The sequence below is a fragment of the Oncorhynchus tshawytscha genome, linkage group LG09 (genome assembly GCF_018296145.1).
Source record: "Oncorhynchus tshawytscha isolate Ot180627B linkage group LG09, Otsh_v2.0, whole genome shotgun sequence".
Taxonomy (NCBI): Eukaryota; Metazoa; Chordata; class Actinopteri; order Salmoniformes; family Salmonidae; genus Oncorhynchus; species Oncorhynchus tshawytscha.
In genome coordinates, this window is record NC_056437.1 from 60,937,768 (window position 1) to 60,957,767 (window position 20,000).

A 20,000-nucleotide genomic window follows, 5' to 3' on the forward strand; every position below is an offset into this window, starting at 1 on the left:
GTCAACTAGGCTGGATGCTGTGTCAACTAGGCTGGATCCTGTGTCAACTAGGCTGGATGCTGTGTCAACTAGGCTGGATGCTGTGTCAACTAGGCTGGATGCTGTGTCAACTAGACTGGATGCTGTGTCAACTAGGCTGGATGCTGTGTCAACTAGGCTGGATGCTGTGTCAGCTAGGCTGGATGCTGTGTGAGAGTTAAGGCTACCTGACAGGCTCACCATTGAACCTGTCATCTTTCTTCTGGAATCCGGAGAACATAAAACCATATTGAGGTAAGACTGATATAGATTTTGAGACATGACATATAGTATTTTCATATTTTAGTGTACGCTTTTCATATTGATGTGAAATTCCTGTTCTTTCGAAGACGTCTCACAAAAAGAAGTGTAGCTCTGTGAAATGTCAACGGAGCACGGAGCGTACCACAAGCTGTTGATTTTCAAAGCCAAATACAGTTAACTCAGTTCATTTGGCTTTTTGCGACCCGCAGAAACAACTTTGCAGATGACCACAACATGTAGGATCCTCATAAGTCGCTGCGAGAAAGCGCCCCGCTCTGTCAACAGAGCTCTGTGTCTATTAGCAGAAGTATTAGATGACCAAATCTGACTTTTTAGATATAATCTTAATGATATGGTAGTGAAAGACCCCACTGAATGATTCAGAACATGAACAATCATATTTGTCTTGGTGAAATTAATTTTAGAACATAATGAAGTGAAATTTCATCACCAAAGCTTGTTTGGGCAAAGTGGATGGACACTCTAATTACAGAGAAATATATAAACACTAACACACAGTTTGTCGATGCAGTATGCACACACTTGACCTACGGCTAGGCCTCTTCTCACAGTAAGTTGTAAGCATTATTCAATCTGAAGTGTTTCACAGTGTGTGTGTTCAGTTTCAAGCAGTGTTGGGTGTGCTGAACTTTGTAGGGTCCCAGGCACCATGTATACAGAGGCTTAAAGTCCAATTTGCCTCATACTGAACAAGGATGTGAGAAACTTAGGTACAGCGTGTGTGTGTGTGTGTGTGTGTGTGTGTGTGTGTGTGTGTGTGTGTGTGTGTGAGCGCACAATGGTTTTCTTCCGTCGAAGGAGAGGAGGACCAAAATGCAGCGTAGTAACGTGAACACTACACGAATACAAAATAACAACTGTGGCAAAACCGAAACAGTCCTATCTGGTGCAGAGAACACAAAGACAGGAAACAACCACCCACAAACCCCAACACAAAACAGGCTACCTAAATATGGTTCCCAATCAGAGACAATGACTAACACCTGCCACTGATTGAGAACCATATCAGGCCAAACATAGAACTAGACAAACTAGACATACAACATAGAATGCCCACCCAGCTCACATCCTGACCAACACTAAAACAAGGAAAACACAAAAGAACTATGGCCAGAACGTGACAGGGCGTGTATGCATGTGTGTGTTCGTACCCGTCTGCGTACATCTATGTGTGTGCGTGCCTGCGTGTATCTCCGCGCATGTGTGTGTGTGTATGTATCTACGTGCATGTGTTTGTGTGTCTACGTGCATGTGTGTGTGTATCTACGTGCACATGTGTGCGCTTGCACGTGTGTGTGTGTGTGTCTACGTGCATGTGTGTGTGTGTGAATCTACGTGCATATGTGTGTGTGTATGTATCTACGTGCACGTGTGTGTGCGCTTGCGAGTGTGTGTGTGTATGTGTCTACGTGCATGTGTGTGTGTGTGTGTGTGTGTGTGTGTGTGTGTATGCATGCGTGTGTGTGTGTGTGTGTGTGTGTGTGTGTGTGTGTGTGTGTGTGTGTGTGTGTGTCTGTACCGGTTGTAGTCTCGTACCACCAGCAGCACACTCTCCCTCATGCTGCGGAGCTCCTCTCTCCTCTGGTAGACGTCAGAGACGTAGTGGGGGATCTCGAACAGCAGACGCTCCCAGTAGTGGATCTCATTGAACATCTTCAGCATGTTCCTACACACAACCAAGGACAGGGAGTGTTCACAGTCTGGCAGAGGACGGATGCCGCGGCATCATGCCAGAGGTCTGATACAGAAGGTGTTTGTGTCGAAGGGAGTGAGAGACCCCGGTGTGCGTCTTTATGTCAGTAGGGCGCGTGAGCCTGAGAATATCCGCGTGTGCTGTGACGTGTCCTCTAACCGCCTGTCTGCGTTGGCGAAAACTCTCCTAACATAATCAGTCTCCTCCATCTTCCAAGTGTGTGTGTGTGTGTGTGTGTGTGTGTGTGTGTGTCCTCCGGTATGAACCCACTTGTCGAAGTTGATGTCCAGCATGCCCTGTTTCTCCTTGCAGCGCATCATGAGTGGCTGGTTCAGTCTCTTGAGACTCTGTCGGTCCAGAGACTGACTCCACTCAGAGAAGACCCTCCGGACCAACTCATCCAGGGTCTGGACCAGCTGGCTGTATGCCAGACGCACCTCCTCTCCACTGCCGATGTGGGGCAGGAAGTGGGCACACTGTACCACCTACCACACACAGGGTCATTCAACAGGAGTTTTAAAAAAGGAGCAACAGACGAGCTAAGAAAGGCAGACAGCAACTTGTATCAAAACCGACCTCAGACGGAAGGGTCTGTTGTGTGTCTGTTGTATATTCTGTATCCTTCAACACTCACAACCACTTAACCGATGGAGAAATGTTTGATCAAAACTGAGAGCTTATTAAATGACTATCTGTGTAGAATGAACGTTCTCCCTTGTTCTATGGTGCCTAATGTATCCGGAAAGATGCATTTCAACAGATAGCCGTTCCTTCCAGCCATATGCTCTGCGTAAGCAAAGAGACCAGGCAGACACAGCTGTGTTTAAAACTCACAGATGCCAAGGCCATGTCTGGGCCCCTATCCATCTGATCTGGGATCAGTTTGGCCTTTCAGATAATGAATAAGATTACATGGACAGTCTGGGAGGACCTGATCATAGGCCTGCTCCAACACCTAACTGGCTGATTCTCCCCATAGAGTACTACAGAGTACTGGAGCCTTGCGTCATTAAGGTTCATCTCCATATGTCTGAGGATCGCTTTGGCCTGCTATAACCCCTGTCTCCACTATACAGTACTTTGGCCTGCTATAACCCCTGTCTCCCTTATACAGTACTTTGGCCTGCTATAACCCCTGTCTCCACTATACAGTACTTTGGCCTGCTATAACCCCTGTCTCCCTTATACAGTACTTTGGCCTGCTATAACCCCTGTCTCCCTTATACAGTACTTTGGCCTGCTATAACCCCTGTCTCCCTTATACAGTACTTTGGCCTGCTATAACCCCTGTCTCCCTTATACAGTACTTTGGCCTGCTATAACCCCTGTCTCCCTTATACAGTACTTTGGCCTGCTATAACCCCTGTCTCCCTTATACAGTATTTGGCCTGCTATAACCTCTGTCTCCACTATACAGTACTTTGGCCTGCTATAACCCCTGTCTCCACTATACAGGACTTTGGCCTGCTATAACCCCTGTCTCCCATATACAGGACTTTGGCCTGCTATAACCCCTGTCTCCACTATACAGTACTTTGGCCTGCTATAACCCCTGTCTCCACTATACAGTACTTTGGCCTGCTATAACCCCTGTCTCCACTATACAGTACTTTGGCCTGCTATAATCCCTGTCTCCACTATACAGTACTTTGGCCTGCTATAACCCCTGTCTCCACTATACAGTACTTTGGCCTGCTATAACCCCATGTCTCCACTATACAGGACTTTGGCCTGCTATAACCCCTGTCTCCACTATACAGTACTTTGGCCTGCTATAACCCCTGTCTCCACTATACAGTACTTTGGCCTGCTATAACCCCTGTCTCCCCTATACAGTACTTTGGCCTGCTATAACCCCTGTCTCCACTATACAGTACTTTGGCCTGCTATAACCCCAGTCTACACTATACAGTACTTTGGCCTGCTATAACCCCTGTCTCCACTATACAGTACTTTGGCCTGCTATAACCCCAGTCTACACTATACAGTACTTTGGCCTGCTATAACCCCAGTCTACACTATACAGTACTTTGGCCTGCTATAACCCCTGTCTCCCCTATACAGTACTTTGGCCTGCTATAACCCCATGTCTCCACTATACAGGACTTTGGCCTGCTATAACCCCTGTCTCCCCTTTACAGTACCTCTTCTCTGTGGGTTTACCGACACAGTAGGCGTCCTTCCAATGTAACCTCACTCTCATTGAATGTGACACCTTTCCCCTCCAAAAGGCCTAAAGCTAGGTTTGACCTATGGCCTCAAAGTTCACATGAAGTTGAATAAAACAAATATCTTAATGATCACCCCTTCTCAATGACGGTGTAGACTGTAACCATGTGTAGCCTCTGGCCCTACCCCTCCTCTCACCTCCATGGGTCTCTCTATGCGTCGCCGCAGAGCTCTGGCCCAGTGGGCCTGTCCAGCGTGGAGGGGCATGTGGGCAGGGGTGTGGAACACCTTTTTACTCAGCTCCTTGTTGACCAGGTTGAGTTCCTTATTAAAAAGACCATAGACATCTACCGTCTTCCTGTCTATGGTCCTCTTGATGGCCTGGAGAGAGAGGGGGAGGGAGGGGGGAGAGAGAGAGAGCAAGAGAGGGAGGGAGAGAGAGGGAGAGAGGGAGAGAGAGAGCAAGAGAGGGAGGAGGGAGGGGGAGAGAGAGAGAGCAAGAGAGGGAGGGGGAGGGAGGGGGAGAGAGAGAGAGCAAGAGAGGGAGGGAGAGAGAGGGAGAGAGGGAGAGAGAGAGCAAGAGAGGGAGGAGGGAGGGGGGGAGAGAGAGAGAGCAAGAGAGGGAGGGGGAGGGAGGGGGAGAGAGAGAGAGAGAGCAAGAGAGGGAGGGGGAGGGAGGGGGAGAGAGAGAGGGAGAGGGAGAGAGGGAGAGAGAGAGAGAGGGAGAGAGAGAGAGAGGGAGAGACAGAGACAGAGACAGAGGGGCAGAGACAGAGTGCATTTACTCGACAGTGTTTATCTCTGTTATGAAATGGCTCCCAGATAGTACATAAAGTAGTTTGAGCGTGAGAAAGTCCTTTACCACTCATGCACACACACACCCTAAGCTTTAAAAAGCACCAGAGGATGAATAATCTCCAGAGGCCTTGCTATTGTTGAAAAATGCTATTCCCCAAGTATTAGAGTGATAGAATGCCCCGATGCTACATGGTCCATTTAGGAGAAAGAAATAGACGTCTGTGCTGGCCAGCCGTATCGTAACAAAAAGATGTAGTCATATAAAGTACCAATGGTTTTACTGTGTGGTTAATGAAAGGAGTGTGTGGTGGGTGTGTGTGTGTGTGTGTGTGTGTGTGTGTGTGTGTGTGTGTGTGTGTGTGTGTGTGTGTCGTGTACCTCGCGGGCAGACAGGTGCTGGAAGACGTCTAGCAGCTGAACGCCTTCCTCCACGGTGTTGACCGTCTCAAACGCCGTGCTGATCAGGTTCTGCATCATCACCTCCAGGTCCTTCACTCCCGCACGGAACCTACCAAAATGCACACACACGAGCACACACACATTAAAACATGTACAGACACACATGATTGATGATTGGGTGAAATGGTGACCCACACAACACATGGATCAAACCGTTTCTCACACATGTAAGCGAAAACTCTCTCTCACACACACCCCGACACACACACCCACACCACAGGGTGTAGGCTAGTATTGATTGGACCAATAGTAATGTGCTGAGTGGCTATGAAACAGCTGCCCCTGACACAAGCCCAGCTGTCTTGGCAACAACATTATGACCCCACGACCTCCAGCGACCCCCATCCATCATCCACATCAAACACACGCCAGCCCCCTGGCCAGCCCCTGTTCCCAACACCCCCGCTACCCTGGCGCAGGGGTATGGAGGGGTGGATAGTCCCCTGAGGATCCACACACACACTCCCTCACCTCCTCCTCCTCCCCCCCACCTCCCCCTTCTCTAATCATGTTATTCAGATGAGGAGTCCAATAGGCTGCTGTCACCGGAACTCTGAATGACAAGAAGGGGTGTTGCTGTACAACCCTGTATGGGCCCGGCCCATAGGGGCCTCTTCGCTCATAGATAGGCTTGTGTCCCAAATTGCACCCTATCCCCTATATAGTGCACCACATTTGAGCTTTGTGTCAAAAAAGTAGTGCACCCTTATGTAGGGCATAGGGCGTCATTTGGGACGTATCGTAGTCACCGCAGCCCGGGTCATTCATCTAAAAGACAGTCAGACACATACTAACGATGTATTAATGCTGTGTCAGAGAGATGTTGGTGGGTACTGTCCCGGGTCTGGACAGCATTGATCCAACTCCTACACCATTAAGTTTGCAGTTAGTGTGTGGAAAACAGACACAGCTATAAGTGTATAGGCCAGGGTTTCCTTTAGGAAAATAGATAATTGACCATTACTTACTTATTTATTCACATTATAAGAACAGCAATTCGCACAAGGCATTAGGTTGTGTGTGAATGTTCATTCCATAATGCAATTATCGGAAAAACACTGTTGTCATGCTAGTGGTTTCATGTGACCGAGATGAAAATATCCGGTAGAAATTTAGAAAGAGGGGAGATCTAAAGATGCAACAACTAGCATGGATTGTTAGGGGAGATCTAAAGATGCAACAACTAGCATGGGTTGCTAATATGACTAGGATTATGCCTTTGGCTGCTGGACAATGAAAGAAACCAATAGAACATGACAGAAATAGGCTACTGGTTTAATTGACATATGGAAGTATTTATCAAATAAATTGCCTCCACGAATATGGTGGGATTTTGGCTAGGCTACTTTGAAGCAATGTAAAACATGCCTCATAATATGTACTAAAATGTTCAGGTTTCAAACAATTAAGTACATGTTCTCAAAATGCATACTGCATTTGCAGTAAACAGGGATCCTAGTAGATGTAGTATGTCTACATATCTTCTAGTGACAGACGCTGCTTTAACACTTAACAGTGCAACCATTTTGGTCCCATATGCTCCTAAATAACCCAGATAATAATTGTTGTAATTATTACTTTGCTTTTCCGCAGCCTCTGAGTGCCATAGATAATTCACAGAGTGCAGATTCGTGACCGTTGCACCATTACTGCAGAGAAAATGTCTTGTTTCTAGCCCAAACGTTCAAATGTTAGGACCCACATTACATTTTACATTTATAAACCATCTCGCGAGCCGCTAACCTTGTTCAGTCATGTTACAGCATTTGCTTACAACCTGGTAACCACAGATGATAGTTATCATAATCCTTGTGGTAACTTTACCAGTAGTATCCAAACACTTGGTGGCACAGAAATAAAAAAAAAGACTTCTGGTGCTCCTAACCCCTGTATTTTGTAATTGCTGGCAATTCTGATCATTAATACCTCAAATATTTCATTCAACTGAGGAGCACATGTGCTTCTTGTAAAAAATGTCAGCATAGAGCATTGATAGGGTCCTATTCATTGTAGACATTTTTTAATTTGCATTTAGGATAGTCCGTTTTCTTCAGTTTGGTGCCAAATGAACACGACCAGGTATTCAGACAGACAGGTCAGCAGTATGACGTCAATCCGCTCCAGGCAGACATGCCTGTTGTAGTCGTCATGCCAGGAGGTGTTCTGACAGACGGTACCTGTTGTAGTCGTCATGCCAGGAGGTGTTCTGACAGACGGTACCTGTTGTAGTCGTCATGCCAGGAGGTGTTCTGACAGACGGTACCTGTTGTAGTCGTCATGCCAGGAGGTGTTCTGACAGACGGTACCTGTTGTAGTCGTCATGCCAGGAGGTGTTCTGACAGACGGTACCTGTTGTAGTCGTCATGCCAGGAGGTGTTCTGACAGACGGTACCTGTTGTAGTCGTCATGCCAGGAGGTGTTCTGACAGACGGTACCTGTTGTAGTCGTCATGCCAGGACGGACGGACAGACAGATGTCCAGACAGACAGACAAAGGTACTTCTTGTAGCCGTCTTGCCAGGTGTTCTGACAGACAGACGGACGGACAGACGGTACCTGTTGTAGTTGACATGCCAGGAGGGACGGACAGACAGATGTCCAGACAGACAGACGGTACATGTTGTAGTCGTCTTTCCAGGTGTTCTGACATATGGACGGACAGACGGTACCTGTTGTAGTCGTCTTGCCAGGTGTTCTGACAGACGGACGGACAGACGGTACCTGTTGTAGTCGTCGTGCCAGGAGGTGTTCTAACAGACAGACAGACGGTACATGTTGTAGTCGTCGTGCCAGGAGGTGTTCTGACAGACAGACAGATGGTACCTGTTCTAGTCGTCGTGCCAGGAGGTGTTCTGACAGACGGTACCTGTTCTAGTCGTCGTGCCAGGAGGTGTTCTGACAGACGGACAGACAGACGGTACCTGTTGTAGTCATCGTGCCAGGAGGTGTTCTGACAGACGGTACAAGTTGTAGTCGTCGTGCCAGGTGTTCTGACAGACAGACAGACAGACGGTACCTGTTGTAGTCGTCGTGCCAGGTGTTCTGACAGACAGACAGACGGACAGACAGTACCTGTTGTAGTCGTCGTGCCAGGAGGTGTTCTGACAGACGGTACCTGTTGTAGTCATCGTGCCAGGAAGTGTTCTGACAGACAGACAGACGGTACCTGTTGTAGTTGTCATGCCAGGAGGGACGGACAGACAGATGTCCAGACAGACAGACGGTACATGTTGTAGTCGTCGTGCCAGGTGTTCTGACAGACAGACAGACAGACAGACGGTACCTGTTGTAGTCGTCGTGCCAGGTGTTCTGACAGACAGACAGACGGACAGACGGTACCTGTTGTAGTCGTCGTGCCAGGAGGTGTTCTGACAGACGGTACCTGTTGTAGTCGTCGTGCCAGGAAGTGTTCTGACAGACAGACAGATGGTACCTGTTGTAGTCGTCGTGCCAGGAGGTGTTCTGACAGACGGTACCTGTTGTAGTCGTCCTGCCAGGTGTTCTGACAGACAGACAGACGGACAGACGGTACCTGTTGTAGTCGTCGTGCCAGGAAGTGTTCTGACAGACGGACAGATGGTACCTGTTGTAGTCGTCGTGCCAGGAGGTGTTCTGACAGACAGACAGATGGTACCTGTTGTAGTCGTCGTGCCAGTAGGTGTTCTGACAGACGGTACCTGTTGTAGTCGTCGTGCCAGGTGTTCTGACAGACAGACAGACGGACAGACGGTACCTGTTGTAGTCGTCGTGCCAGGACGTGTTCTGATAGACGGTACATGTTGTAGTCGTCGTGCCAGGAGGTGTTCTGACAGACGGTACATGTTGTAGTCGTCGTGCCAGGTGTTCTGACGGACAGACGGTACCTGTTGTAGTCGTCGTGCCAGGAGGTGTTCTGATAGACGGTACATGTTGTAGTCGTCGTGCCAGGAGGTGTTCTGATAGACGGTACATGTTGTAGTCGTCGTGCCAGGAGGTGTTCTGACAGACAGACAGGCGGTACCTGTTGTAGTCGTCGTGCCAGGAGGTGTTCTGACAGACAGACAGACGGTACCTGTTGTAGTCGTCATGCCAGGTGTTCTGACAGACAGACAGACAGACAGACAGACAGACAGACAGACAGACAGACAGACAGACAGACAGACGGTACCTGTTGTAGTCGTCGTGCCAGGAGGTGTTCTGACAGACAGACAGACGGTACCTGTTGTAGTCGTCGTGCCAGGAGGTGTTCTGACAGACAGACAGACGGTACCTGTTGTAGTCGTCGTGCCAGGAGGTGTTCTTTACGTCCAGGATGCCCTTGCGGACGTGTTGCAGGATCAGCAGGCTGCGTCCGAACGTGGACTCCATCTCCAGCAGGCTGCGGGTCACCTCCGCCCCCTGGCGTCCGGCGAAGCAGGGCAGGGGTATCTGCTCGCCCTCCTCCCGCCTAGCAAACTGCTGCTGGCAGTCACACACCTGGGAGGGGAGAGGGTTAGAGGCCGGCGGAGACAGATCACACGCACCCGCGTTGGAACACACAAACATGCACATACACACATGCGAGCACACGCACATGGATCAGCAGAGTGACAGCACAGTGTGACAGTATCAGCAGAGGGAGGGAGGGAGGGAGGGAGGGAGGGAGGGAGGGAGGGAGGGAGGGAGGGAGGGAGGGAGGGAGGGAGGGAGGGGGAGGGGGAGGGAGGGAGGGAGGGAGGGAGGGAGGGAGGGAGCAGTGCAGTAACACAGTCAGTGTGACAGGGACATGGTAGGAGAAGGACAAATAGAGGAGCGTGATGGTGATGGTGAGACAAAATACAGTGCAACACAGAAAAAGGTGTATTCAAGAGTGTGAGACACAAATGGGGAAGTGATTGTGGATAATTCAGAAGAGGTGAGATGAAGTTGATGGTAGTGTGTGAATATTTACATTTATTTTAACCTTGCCACGTTGTGTGTGTGTGTTCATTAGTGGTTTCTTTTGTGAGTGTATGTGTTGTTATGACCATGGAGCTCTGACGCATGATTCGTGTGTGTGTGTGTGTGTGTGTGCGCGCGTGGGTACCTGGGTAGTGTGCGTGTGTGTGTGTGTGTGTGTGTTCATTAGTGGTTTCTTTTGTGAGTGTATGTGTTGTTATGACCATGGAGCTCTGACGCATGATTCATGTGTGTGTGTGTGTGTGTGTGTGTGTGTGTGTGTGTGTGTGTGTGTGTGTGTGTGTGTGTGCGCGTGGGTACCTGGGTGGTGGGCATGTGTGTGTGTGTGTGTGTGTGTGTGTGTGTGTGTGTGTGTGTGTGTGTGTGTGTGTGCGCGTGGGTACCTGGGTGGTGGGCGTGTGTGTGTGTGCGCGTACCTGGGTGGTGTGTGTGTGTGTGAGAGAGAGAGAGACCTCACCTCCAGCAGGTCTTTGCACCTCTGTATAAAGGCATCGACCAATGCAAAGATGCTGGTCTGGTCCAGGACCCAGCCTTTAGAAGAGTACCTAGAAAGAGAGAGAAAGAAAGAGGGAGAGAGAGAAAGAGAAGGAGACAGAGAGAGAGCGAGTGGGGGAGAGGGGGAGTGAAACAAAAGGAAAGAAATAGTGAGAGAAAGCCACAGAAAGTTAAGCGGCCTATCAATCTTTCAACCAGTCCACAAGCTTCACTCACAGCCTCTCTCTCCATCTCCACAGCCGACAGAGAATGACATAAACAAAAGCAATAGAAACAGTGAACTCCGATCCATAGGGGTATGGGATAAGGCCAGAAATGATCTGTCATTGGCATAATTTCATTCTTCCAAACTTCTGTATGGCAGTGGGGTTGGAAGTGGGATTGCTTTTCACACTTCAATTCATTCACACTTCATTCTTCTCCTGATGGAAAGGTCATCTCTAGCGCAGCTTTTGAAACACAAACATTTAGGGTTTCTGTTATGGAGGGAAAATGGGACCCGGTTCAGGGGGGCGGAGGCCGTGGGAAGAGAATGGCCGATTAATTAGGGCCGATTTCAAGTTTTCCTGACAATCGGTAATCTGCATTTTTGGCCGCCGATTATGGCCGATTACACTTCAATCCACAAGGAGACTTCGTGGCAGGCTGACCACCTGATACGCGAGTGCAGCAAGGATCCAAGGTAAGTTTCTAGCTAGGAGTAAACTTATCTTATAAAAAACAATCAATCTTAACATAATCACTAGTTAACTACACTAGTTTAACTAGCTTGTCCTGCGTTGCATATAATCAATGCGATGCCTGTTAATTTATCATCGAATCACAGCCTACTTCGCCAAAATGGTGATGATTTAACACAAGCGCATTTGCGAAAAAAATCACAATCGTTGCACCAATTTACCTAACCATAAACATCAATGCCTTTCTTAAAATCAATACACAAGTATATTTTTTAAACCTGCATATTCAGTTAAAAGAAATTCATATTAGCAGGCAATATTAACTAGGGAAATTGTGTCACTTCTCTTGCGTTCAGTGCAAGCAGAGTCAGGGTATATGCAGCAGTTTGGGCCGCCTGGCTCGTTGCGAACTGTGTGAAGACCATTTCTTCCTAACAAAGACCGTAATTAATTTTCCAGAATTTTACATAATTATGACATAGCATTGAAGGTTGTGCAATGTAACAGCAATATTTAGACTTAGGGATGCCACGCATTCGATAAAATAGGGAACGGTTCTGTATTTCACTGAAAGAATAAATGTTTTGTTTTCGAAATGATAGTTTGTGGATTTGGCCATATTAATAACCTAAGGCTAATTTTTCTGTGTGTTTATTATATTATAATTAACTATATGATTTGATATTTGATAGAGCAGTCTGACTGAGTGGTGGAAGGCAGCGGCAGGCTCGTAAGCATTCATTAAACAGCATTTTCCTGCATTTGCCAGCAGCTCTTCGTAATGCTTGAAGCACAGCGCTGTTTATGACTTCAAGCCTATCAACTCCCGAGATTAGGCTGGCAATACTATAGTGCCTATAAGAACATCCAATAGTCAAAGGTATATGAAATACAAATGGTATAGAGAGAAATAGTCCTATAATTCCTATAATAACTACAACCTAAAACTTATTAACTGGGAATATTGAAGACTCATGTTAAAAGGAACCACCAGCTTTCATATGTTCTCATGTTCTGAGCAAGGAACTTAAATGTTAGCTTTTTTACATGGCACATATTGCACTTTCTTCTCCAACACTGTGTTTTTGCATTATTTAAACCAAATTGAACATGTTTCATTATTTATGGGGAGGCAGGTAGCTTAGTGGTTAGCGTGTTGGACTAGTAAACGAAAGGTTGGGAGATCAAATCCCTGAGCTGACAAGGTAAAAATGAGTCGTTCTACTCCTGAACAAGGCAGTTAACCCACTGTTCCTAGGCCGTCATTGAAAATAAGAATTTGTTCTTCACTGACTTGCCTAGATAAATAAATACTAAATAGATTTTATTTATGTATTATATTAAGTTCAAATAAAAGTGTTCATTCAGTATTGTTGTAATTGTCATTATTACAAATATATATATAAAAATCGTCTTTTTCATCGGTTTCGTCTTTTTTTGGTCCTCCAATAATCGGTATCGGCGTTGAAAAATCTGAATCGTTCAACCTCTACTACACACACACACACACGGTGTGATGAAGAGTGCGACACTCACACACACACGTTCCAGCTATGAAGGATGGGGAGAGCTTAGAGTGAGATATAGACCCAAGGCTGGCTAGTAGGAGGTTTGAGATGTTCAGAACAGAACAGGGAACGACTGGAGCCGAGGTGGGTGGGGGGGTGGGGTTGTTGAACATCTGTGAGTCTCTCTCGCTCTCTCTGTGTAACTGCAGATGAAAGAAAGTTGTTTGAAGTTTATACGGCTTTATTCCTACAAAGACTCAGATGAAACGCTAGCTGATGTGGTTTGTGTAGCACTGCATTCATCATCTCAATGATACCTTTAGCGCCTGGACGGCCTGGCCTCTCGCTGGTTCCCTCATTCAGGAGGATATTAACTTCAGCAGCCAAGAAATACTACAGCCACTGGAACCCTCGATGGTCCTCTTTTAGGAACTCAAGGCTGCGATTCACACTGTTCAATTTTACATGCTGGATTCTTCTTATCTATTTAAAGACTGCATGAGAGGGAGCTCTGTTTCTGTATGTGGATTCATTTTGTTTATTTCTTTTATTTAACCTTTATTTAACTAGGCAAGTCAGTTAAGAACACATTCTTATTTACAATGACGGCCTAGGAACAGTGTGTTAACTGCCTTGTTCAGGGGCAGAATGACAGATTTTCACCTTGTCAGCTCGGGGATTAGATCTAGCAACCTTTTGGTTACTGGCCCAACACTCTGAGAGTCGCAAAGAATTTGAAAAAGGCCCCCACCCCGTTCATTTGGTGTGTTTTTTTTGGTACTGTGTTGTTGAGGTATGTAGTTGTTTCTAGATGTCACCCTGTTATTTGTTTCAAGCTCTGATTATTGATGTATGGCACTCTGGGGGTTTTCTGGCTTGTTCTGTGTACATGTTCTTTACTGATGTTCCGCTGACTGAATTGATGTCATTTTTGTCTGATTGATGTCATGTGTCTATTTGTCTGACACGGACGTGTTGATGGTGCTGTCTTGGTCCAGGTCTCTCTTGATTAACCTTGTTAAATAAAATTGGATTCTAAGTGTAATGTTGTTCTGGTGAAAAGGCCAACTTGTAACTAGTGTGTGTGTGTGTGTGTGTGTGTGTGTGTGTGTGTGTGTGTGTGTGTGTGTGTGTGTGTGTGTGTGTGTGTGTGTGTGTGTGTGTGTGTGTGCTATGCTGTAAATCAGGGTAATTTGATCAACTTAACTAACCCTCTGGGATGAATAACGAATAAAAAAAGTTTGGGCGTCTGGATAAGCGTAAATCCCTCCAATTTTCAGCCTAATTAACTGAGAGAGAGCAGAGGACAAAAGTGTGTGTGTGTGTGTGTGTGTGTGTGTGTGTGTATGGTAATAACAGACAAAAGCATGACTGTCATGTCAACCCAACAGGCGCCAGAGATCCTACTTACTTACTGACTGACTGACTGACTGACTGACTGTCTGTCTGTCTGTCTGTCTGTCTGTCTGTCTGTCTGTCTGTCTGTCTGTCTGTCTGTCTGTCTGTCGAAAGGATCCAATAAGAGGAGAGAAGATCTACTGTTCTGTAGCGCTGTAGCTTTGTAGCGGACCAACCACTGTGTGTGATGTAAGCAAGTTGTAGGGCCCTAACAAAATCTGTAAAGAACGCCACGAGGATTTTAACTTAGTAGGAAATCAACTAAATCTATTGGACTTATTAGAAAATGCATTCATTTGCCAAAGTGAATCGTAAGACATTAACAAAATGCATCCGTGACTCGTATTGTCATGCAACTTCCTGAAATAGCACAGGATTGCCCCTGTCTGTGTGTACTGTGTGTGTGCGGTTCGTACACCTTGTGTAGCCGTTAGCGACAATGCTAATGATGACCTTCGTCTGGTTGAGATGGAAAGACTTTCCCAAAAACCCCAAATAAGTTCTCAATGAAATGTTAACTAGAAAGTAGCCGACGCCTACCTGGAAAAATGATATAATTTCATCATTTGCATCAATCAATCCAGTGTCCATTTGTTTTGCAGACTCTGCAATCACATGAGCGCTACAGCAACACCGCTTAACCAAACAACTGTCTCTTCCTGGTGCACACTTGCATTAAAGCGTAACTACACTGCAGGGCTTGACATTCAGATAGATTTACCAGTGGCACAACGATCACAGGCAAGCAAGTTATGGAGGATTTCAATTGTGGGTGATTTCATTTCATTTGCAACACCTCAAAATCTAAATGTCTTACAATTTTTCCTAGACCTCAAAAATGCTCTCCTGATGTGGTTTAAACATCACTTACAACATCCATTTTTTTGTTTTTCTATTAAGTGAGATCTTGAGAGCGAAAACCTGAAGAAAAAAAACTTGGGGAAAAACAGAAACCTGGAAAAACGGAATTTGGGGAAAAATGGAATCAGGCATTTTTATGGGGGGATTTTATACCACCTTAAAAGTTGTTATGCTCACAGGCTGTGTGACACGCACACACAGACACACACACACACACACACACACACACACACACACACACACAGTGAGGTGAATGTCAGTCAGTGATCCACATAAACGGCACATTACCCAGATTATCTGTGTGTTTATTCCGTTTGATGCGACACAATGGCTAGGTTCACCACCGAGCTTCTGAACAATAATACCACGGCCCTCTACAGGCTCAAAGAAAAGCTAGCTACTAGCTAGTCACCTTACCCCCAGCTGTGTACCGCGATAAGCCTGGAGGGTGAGACGGAATAGAAGGTAACACACACACACACACAAACAGAACAAAGATGATTCACCTGTGTTTAAAATAGATATTAGCTTAGCCTCAGAGACACAACCTTATCATCTCAACACCACCTGAACCACAACAACAACAACCGGGTGGAGACAGTGGGAAAACTAATATAAACATTGCAGAGAAGTGCTAGGAGCCTAGGACAGGCATCCTCCAGGCAAAAGCACAGACAGTACTATACAACTACAAGAAGGGCCTGAAAAAAAAACACTCTTTTTTTTGTGATCGCAGGGCTCCAGATTGCGACCCTTTAGTCGTATCTTGCAACCCTTTGGCTTGGCTGTGCAAGCAAAAAAATGTATCGCTGCACATTTTACATTACACGTGATCATAATATAGTAGCCATATCTAGGAAAACCAACGTTCCAAAGGCTGGGCCTAATATAGAGTATAAGAGGTCATCATCGAGCTGACAAGGTAGGTAAAAAAAGGTAAAAAATCTGTCATTCTGTCCCTGGACAAGGCCGTTTTAAATTAACCCATTGTTCCTAGGCTGTCATTGAAAATAAGAATTTGTTCTTCACTGACTTGCCTAGTTAAATTAAGTTTTGTAGTGATTCCGATGTTGTTGATGTAAAGAATATTTGTTGGCCCATGGTGTTTAATGAGAAGCAACCATATGCTCCACTTGACACATGTATTAAATTGCTAATCCCAGTTACAAATAATCATGCACCCATTAAGAAAATTACATTAGAAATGGTTAAATCCTCACAGATTGAGGAGGAATTGAAAAATTGTATGGTTGAGAGGGATGAGGCAAAATAATTGGTAAATAAGTCTAACTGCACAACCGATTGGCAAACGTACTGCAAATTGAGAAATCATGTGACTAAACAGAATAAAAGAAGAAGAAACTACACTATGAAACAAAGCATGATTGTAAAAAAGCTTTGGAGTACCTTAAATGAAATTTGGGGTAAAAAGGCATACAACGCTCCATCATTCATTGAATCAGATGGCTCCGATTCATCACAAAACCCACTGATATTGCCAACTACTTTAATGATTTTTTTCATTGGCAAGATTAGCAAACTTAAGCATGACATGCCAGCAACAAACGCTGACACTAAACATCCAAGAATATATGACCAGATTATGAAAGACAAGCAATTTTGAATTCCGTGAAGTGAGTGTGGATGAGGTGAAAAAATTATTGTTGTCTATCAACAATGACAAGCCACCGGGGTCTGACAACTTGGATGGAAAATTACTGAGGATAATAGCAGATGATATTGCCACTCCTATTTGCCATATCTTCAATTTAAGCATACTATAAACTGTGTGCCCTCAGGCCTGGAGGGAAGCAAGAGTATTTCCCCTACCTAAGAATGGTAAAGTCCCTTTTACTGGCTCAAATAGCTGATCAATCAACCTGTTACCAATCCATAGTAAGCTTTTGGAAAAATTTGTGTTTGACCAGATACAATGCTATTTTACAGTAAACAAACAGACTTTCAGCACGCTTATAGGGAAGGACATTCAACAGGCACAGCACATACACAAATGACTGATGATTGGCTGAGAAAAATTAATGCTAAAAAGATTGTGCGGGCTGTTTTGTTAGACTTCAGTGAGTCTTCTGACATTATCGATCATAGTCTGCTGCTGGAAAAAAAACGTGTTATGTATTATGGCTTTACACCCCCTGCTATATTGTGGTTAAAGAGTTACCTGTCTAACAGAACACAAAGGTGTTCTTTAATGGGAGCCTATCCAACATCCAGGTAGAATCAGGAATTCCTCAGGGCAGCTGTCTAGGCCCCTAACATTTTTCAGTCTTTACTAACGACATGCCTTGAGTAAAGCCAGTGTGTCTATGTATGCGGATGACTCAACACTATATACAGTGGGGCAAAAAAGTATTTAGTCAGCCACCAATTGTGCAAGTTCTCCCACTTAAAAAGATGAGAGAGGCCTGTAATTTTCATCATAGGTACACTTCAACTATGACAGACAAAATGAGAAAAAAAATCCAGAAAATCACATTGTAGGATTTTTTATGAATTTATTTGCAAATTATGGTGGAAAATAAGTATTTGGTCAATAACAAAAGTTTATCTCAATACTTTGTCATTGCAAACAAAGGGTATAAAACAGAGGTCAAACGTTTTCTGTCAGTCTTCACAAGGTTTTCACACACTGTTGCTGGTATTTTGGCCCATTCCTCCATGCAGATCTCCTCTAGAGCAGTGATGTTTTGGGGCTGTTGCCGGGCAACACAGACTTTCAACTCCCTCCAAAGATTTTCTATGGGGTTGAAATCTGGAGACTGGCTAGGCCTCTCCAGGACCTTGAAATGCTTCTTACGAAGCAACTCCTATGTTGCCCGTACGGTGTGTTTGGGATCATTGTCATGCTGAAAGACCCAGCCACGTTTCATCTTCAATGCCCTTGCTTGGAATGCCCTTGGAAGGAGGTTTTCACTCAAAATCTCACGATACATGGCCCCATTCATTCTTTCCTTTACAGGGATCAGTCGTCCTGATCCCTTTGCAGAAAAACAGCCCCAAAGCACGATGTTTCCACCCCCATGCTTCACGGTAGGTATGGTGTTCTTTGGATGCAACTCAGCATTCTTTGTCCTCCAAACACGACGAGTTGAGTTTTTACCAAAAAGTTATATTTTGGTTTTATCTACCATATGACATTCTCCCAATCTTCTTCTGGATCATCCAAATGCTCTATAGCAAACTTCAGATGGGCCTAGACATGTACTGGCTTAAGCAGGGGGACACGTCTGGCACTGCAGGATTAGAGTCCCTGACGGCGTAGTGTGTTACTGATGGTAGGCTTTGTTACTTTGGTCCCAGCTCTCTGCAGGTCATTCACTAGGTCCCCCCGTGTGGTTCTGGGATTTTTGTTCTTGTGATCATTTTGACCCCACGGGGTGAGATCTTGCGTGGAGCCCCAGATCGAGGTAGATTATCAGTGGTCTTGTATGTCTTCCATTTCCTAATAATTGCTCCCACAGTTGATTTCTTCAAACCAAGCTGCTTACCTATTGCAGATTCAGTCTTCCCAGCCTGGTGCAGGTCTACAATTTTGTTTCTGGTGTCCTTTGACAGCTCTTTGGTCTTGGCCATAGTGGAGTTTGGAGTATGACTGTTTGAGGTTGTGGACAGGTGTCTTTTATACTGATAACAAGTTCAAACAGGTGCCATTAATATAGGTAACGAGTGGAGGACAGAGGAGCCTCTTAATAAAGAAGAAGTTACAGGTCTGTGAGAGCCAGAAATCTTGCTTGTTTGTAAGTGACCAAATACTTATTTTCCACCATAATTTGCAAATAAATTCTCATTTTGTCTGTCATAGTTGAAGTGTACCTATGATGAAAATTACAGGCCTCTCTCATCTTTTTAAGTGGTAGAACTTGCACAATTGGTGGCTGACTAAATACTTTTTTGCCCCACTGTACATCAGAGACTGAAATGACTGCAACACTTAACAAAGAGCTGCAGTTAGTTTCAGAATGGGTGGCAAGGAATAAGTTAGTCCTAAATATTTAAAAAAAATACTAAAACAATTATATTTGAGACAAATCATTACGGTAAACCCTAAACCTGAACTAAATATTGTAATGAATAATGTGGAAATCCAGCAAGTTGATGTGACTAAACTGCTTAAGAGTAACCCTGGAATGTAAACTGTCATGGTCAAAACATATTGATGCAACAGTAGCTAAGATGGGGAGATGTCTGTCCATAATAAAGCGCTGCTCTGCCTTCTTAACAGCACTATCAACAGTTTTGTTGCATCCGAACTACTGTTCAGTCGTGTGGTCAGGTGCCACAAAGAGGAACTTAGGAAAATTGCAATTGGCTCAGAACAGGGCAGCACGACTGGCTCTTGGATGTACACAGAGAGCTAACGTTAACAATACGCATGTCAATCTCTCCTGGATCAAAGTGGAGGAGAGATTGACTTCAACACTACTTGTATTTGTGAGTATTGACATGTTGAATACACCGAGCTGTTTGTCTGAACTACTGGCACACAGAACTATTCCACATCAAGTGACTCATGCAAGCAGTAAAAGCAACACAAAGATAGGCACAGTGTAACGTGTACACTAATAATCGGGAAGCAAGTACAGGGAGTGAATTGAATAAATAAACGAGCATGGAACAAAACAAGACACGCGAGTAGCGTACAGATATGAAAGATATAAACAGAAACAATAAGGCCTGGGGAAAGAACCAAAGGGAGTGACAG

The 20,000-nt window shown here is 45.3% G+C and overlaps 1 protein-coding gene across 1 annotated transcript in view; it reads right to left on the minus strand.

Annotated features, from left to right (window-relative positions):
• dnah2 (dynein, axonemal, heavy chain 2) overlaps positions 1-20,000 on the minus strand; it is a 252,152-nt gene that overhangs the window by 202,786 nt on the left and 29,366 nt on the right. Inside the window, exons 10-15 of the mRNA XM_042327174.1 lie at positions 10,796-10,883; positions 9,671-9,876; positions 5,342-5,471; positions 4,364-4,546; positions 2,267-2,481; positions 1,823-1,969 (exon numbers count right to left, since the gene is read on the minus strand). Coding sequence (XP_042183108.1) covers positions 1,823-1,969; positions 2,267-2,481; positions 4,364-4,546; positions 5,342-5,471; positions 9,671-9,876; positions 10,796-10,883 — 969 coding nt within the window. The remainder of the gene's footprint in view (positions 1-1,822; positions 1,970-2,266; positions 2,482-4,363; positions 4,547-5,341; positions 5,472-9,670; positions 9,877-10,795; positions 10,884-20,000) is intronic.